The sequence below is a fragment of the Lichenostomus cassidix genome, chromosome 2 (genome assembly GCF_008360975.1).
Source record: "Lichenostomus cassidix isolate B80296 chromosome 2, HeHo_3.0, whole genome shotgun sequence".
Lineage (NCBI taxonomy): Eukaryota > Metazoa > Chordata > Aves > Passeriformes > Meliphagidae > Lichenostomus > Lichenostomus cassidix.
The window spans coordinates 152,380,406-152,384,902 of record NC_139482.1 but is presented as its reverse complement, the minus strand read 5'-3'; the positions used below and the strand labels follow the sequence as shown (position 1 = coordinate 152,384,902).

The 4,497-nt window shown below is 47.7% G+C and overlaps 1 protein-coding gene across 1 annotated transcript in view; it reads right to left on the bottom strand.

The window, feature by feature from the left end:
• Positions 1 to 210: 210 nt before the first annotated feature.
• Positions 211 to 4,497, bottom strand: part of LOC146442665 (cytochrome P450 11B, mitochondrial-like) — a 14,797-nt gene continuing 10,510 nt past the window's right edge. Inside the window, exons 10-11 of the mRNA XM_085053908.1 lie at positions 1,295 to 1,489; positions 211 to 341 (exon numbers count right to left, since the gene is read on the bottom strand). Of these exons, the coding sequence (XP_084910034.1) occupies positions 228 to 341; positions 1,295 to 1,489 (309 nt within the window). The 3' untranslated portion in view covers positions 211 to 227. The remainder of the gene's footprint in view (positions 342 to 1,294; positions 1,490 to 4,497) is intronic.

Genomic DNA, 4,497 nt, shown 5'->3' with positions numbered 1-4,497 from the left:
TAGTGACACCAGTGTGACACCAGTAACTTCCAGGTGACCCCCAGTGTCCCCAATGTCCCCAGTGACATTAGTGACACCAGTGACACCAGGGGACCCCAGTGACCCCAGTTGCCCCCAGGTGACCCCAATGTCCCCAGTGACCCCAGTTGCCCCCAGGTGACCCCCAGGTGTCCCCAATGTCCCCAATGTCCCCAGTGTCCCCAGGTGTCCCCCGGTGTCCCCTTGGGTCACTGGAGGTTGCGGAAGGTCAGCAGAGGTGACCTCTCGGGCATGAGGATGAAGCGAAACACGGTGGGGACGTCCTCGGTGGACACGGCCTGGATGGAGAAGTTCTGCAGCACCTGGGGGGGAGACAACACCTGGTGGGGTAAAACAACACCTGGTGGGGAGAAACCAACACCTGGTGGGGCAAAACAACACCTGGTGGGGCAAAACAACACCTGGATTGGGGAGAAACAACACCTGGATTGGATCAGACCAACACCTAACTGGCCAAACCAACACCTGGTGGGGCAAAACAACACCTGGATTGGGTCAGACCAACACCTCACTGGCCAAAACAACACCTGGATTGGGGAGAAACCAACACCTCATTGGGTCAAACCAAGAGATCATTGGCTCAAATCAAGACCTCATTGGCCAAACCAAAATTTTGGGTCAAACTAAGACCTCATTGGCCAAACCAAGATCTCGTTGGCCAAACTAAGATCTCATTGGCCAAACCATGCTCTCATTGGGTCAAACCAAGATGGTTTTGGGTCGAACCAAGACTTTGGCCAAACCAAGACCTCATTGGCCAAATTAAGATCTCATTGGGTCAAACCAAGAGGGTTTTGGGTCAAACCAAGACTTTGGCCAAACCAAGACCTCCTTGGGTCAGACCAGTATGTTTTTGGGTCAAACCAACACCTGGTTGGAGCAAACCAAGACCTCCTTGAATGTCCCCAAGACCTCATTGGCCAAACCAAGACCTCATTGAGCCAACCCAAAATTTTGGGTCAAACTAAGACCTCACTGGCCAAACCAGGACTTTGGGTCAAACCAAGGTCTCATTGGCCAAACCAAGACCTTCTTGAATCACCCCAAGACCTCATTGGATCAATCCAAGATCTCATTGGGTCAAACCAAGACTTTGGGCCAAACCAAAACCTCATTGACCAAACCAAAACCTCCTTGAATCACCCCAAGACCTCATTGGTCCAACCCAAGACCTCATTGGCCCAACCCAAGACCCCAGTGGCCAAACCCACCCCCCCCATTGCCCCACCCCCCCCAGGCTCCTCCCCCCTCTCACGTGGGCCAGGAAGAGCATCATCTCGGCCTCGGCCAGGCGCCGCCCGATGCACTGCCGCGCGCCGAAGCCGAACGCCAGCGCCTTGAAGGAGGTGGAGTCGTCCTTGGCCAGCCAGCGGCGCGGCTCGTAGCGCTCGGGCTGCGGGAACACCTCGGGGCAGCGGCCCATGGCGTACAGAGACACCTGGCACAGGGTCTGAGGGAAATATCGGGGTTTTGGGGAGATTTGGGGGGATTTTGGGGTGATTTTGGGTGGCTTTGGGGTGATTTAGGGTGATTTTGGCAGGTTTTTTGGGGTGTTCTTGGGGTGGTTTGGGGTGATTTTGTGGTGTACAGAGATACCTGGCACAGCGTCTGTGAGGTTTGGGGTGATTTAGAGTGTTTTGGGGGTGGATTTGGGGTGTTTTGGGGTGTTTTGGGTGGTTTTGGGGTGATTTAGGGGGATTTTGGGGTGATTTGGGGGGATTTTGGGGTGATTTGGGGTGTTCAGAGACACCTGGTACAGCATCTGTGGGATTTTGGGGTGATTTGGGGTGGTTTTGGGGTGTTCAGAGGCACCTGGCACAGTGTCTGCAGGGTTTTTGGATGGTTTTGAGGTGTTTTTAGGTGTTTTTGGGGTGATTTGGGGTGATTTAGGGTGTTTTTGGGGTGTTCAGAGCCACCTGGCACAGCGAGGGAACACCTCGGGGCAGCGGCCCATGGCGTACAGAGACACCTGGCAGAGAGTCTGAGGGGATTTGGGGGGATTTAGGGGGATTTTGGGTGGATTTGGGGGGATTTGGGGTGATTTTGGGTGTTTTTGGGGTGTTCAGAGCCACCTGGCACAGCGAGGGAACACTTTGCTGCAGCAGCCCATGGCGTACAGCGACACCTGGCAGAGAGTCTGAGGGGATTTGGGGGGATTTAGGGTGATTTAGGGAGGTTTTTTGGGGTGTTTCTGGGGTGATTTTGGGGTGGTTTTGGGGTGTTCAGAGCCACCTTGCACAGGCTCTGCAGGGTTTGGGGTGGTTTTGGGGTGATTTTGGGGTGTTTTGGGTGTTTTTGGGGTGTTCAGAGCCACCTGGCACAGCGTCTGCAGGGTTTGGGGTGGTTTTGGGGTGATTTAGGGTGATATTGGGGTGTTTTGGTGTGATTTGGGGTGATTTTGGGGTGATTTTGGGTGACTTTGTGGTGATTTGGGGTGATTTGGGGGGATTTAGGGGGATTTTGGGTGATTTTGGGGTGATTTTGGGGTGTTTTTGGGGTGATTTGAGGTGATTTGGGGTGTTTTCAGGATGTTTTTTGGGTGGTTTGGGGTGTTTTTGGGTTGTTTTGGGGTTGATTTGGGGTGGTTTTGGGGTGGTTTGCAGTGTTTTGGGGTGTTTTTGGGTGATTTTGGGGTGTTTTGGGGTGTTTTGGGGTGTTTTGGGGTGATTTTGGGGTGTTTTGGGGTGTTTTGGGGAGTTTTGGAGTGTTTTGGGGTGATTTTGGGGTGTTTTGGGCTGTTTTAGGGTGATTTGGGGTATACAGAGCCACCTGGCACAGCGTCCGCGGGCAGGGACAGCTCAGCCTTGGGGTTTTGGGTTGGTTTTTGTGGGTTTTAGGGTGTGGTTAAAGCCTTTAGCGTTCAGCGTTTTGGTTAGCGTTTGGCGTTTAGCGTTGTTTAGCATTTAATATTCAGCGTTTCATGTTTCATTTTTAGCATATAATTTACTTTTGTGATGTTTGGTGTTTAGCGTTTCGTTTAGCGTTTAATGTTTAGAGTTTAGTGTTTAATATTTTGTTTAGTGTTTAGTATTTAGTATTTTGGTTAGTTTGTGGTGTTTAGTGTTTAATGTTTCCTTTAGTGTTTAGTGTGAATATTTCAGTTAACATTGTAATGTTTAGTATTTAATATTCCATTTAGTGTTTAATATTTCATTTAGTGTTTAGTATAATTTTGGTTAGTTTGTGGTGTTTAGTGTTTAGTGTTTCCTTCAGTGTTTAGTGTGAATATTTCAGTTAACTTGTAATGTTTAGTATTTAGTATTTAGTGTTTAATATTTCATTTAGCATTTGGTGTTTAGTGTTTAGTGTTTAGTGTTTAATATTCCATTTAGTGTTTAATATTTTGTTTAGTATTTAGTATTTTGGTTAGTTTGTGGTGTTTAGTGTTTAGTGTTTACTTTAGTGTTTAGTGTGAATATTTCAGTTAACTTGTAATATTTAGTGTTTAATATTCCATTTAGTGTTTAATATTTCATTTAGCATTTGGTGTTTCGTGTTTTGGTTCGTTTATGGTGTTTGGTGTTTAGTATTTTGTTTAGTATTTAGTGTTTAATGTTTCGTGTTTCAGTTAGTTTGTGGTGGTTTGTGTTTAGTGTTTTGGTTACTATTTTGGTTATTGTGTTTAATATTTCATTTAGTGTTTAGTGTTTCGTTTTTAGTGTTTCGTTTTTAGAGTTTTAGGTATTTTTTTTAGGTTTCAAACCCCCCAAAAATCCCAAAATCTCCCAAAAACTCCCCAAAATCTCCCCAAAAATTGCAAAAATCTCCCAAAAACTCCACAAAATCCCCCCAAAACTCCCCAAATCCCCCAAAAATCCCCCAAAATTCCCCCAAACCCCCAAAATCCCAAATCCTAAAGCTCCCCAAAAACTCCCCAAAAATCCCCAAAAATTGCAAAAATATCCCAAAAACTCCCCAAATCCCCAAAGACTCCCCAAATCCCCCAAAACCCCCAAAAAATCCCCCAAAAGTCACAAAACTTCAAAAATCCCCCAAATTCCCAAAATCTCCCAAACTCCTCCCCCAAATCTCAAAAAAAACTCCCCAAATCCCCAAAAATTCCCTGATAAATCCCAAAAAATCCCTCAAACCCCCCAAAACCCCCCAAAACCCCCCAAAATCCCCAAAATCCCCAAATGCCCCGCCCAGCTCACCCCCGCCGGCACTCGGTAGTTGTTCAGCACAACATCTCTGGCTGGATAGCGCTGGACGCTGATTCCCACCGGGTACAGCCTGGATTGGGGGGATTTTGGGGGTTTTTTTGGGATTTTTGGGATTTTTTTGGGTGTTTGGGGTGTTTGGGGTGTCTCCTCCCAGTATGAACCAGTATAACCCAGTGCCATCCAGTATGGAGAGCCCCAGTGATTCCCACCGGGTACAGCCTGGATTGGGGATTTGGGGTTTTTTTGGGATTTTTGGGGTGTTTTTGGGGTTTTGGGGGCTTGGAGGGGTTTGAGG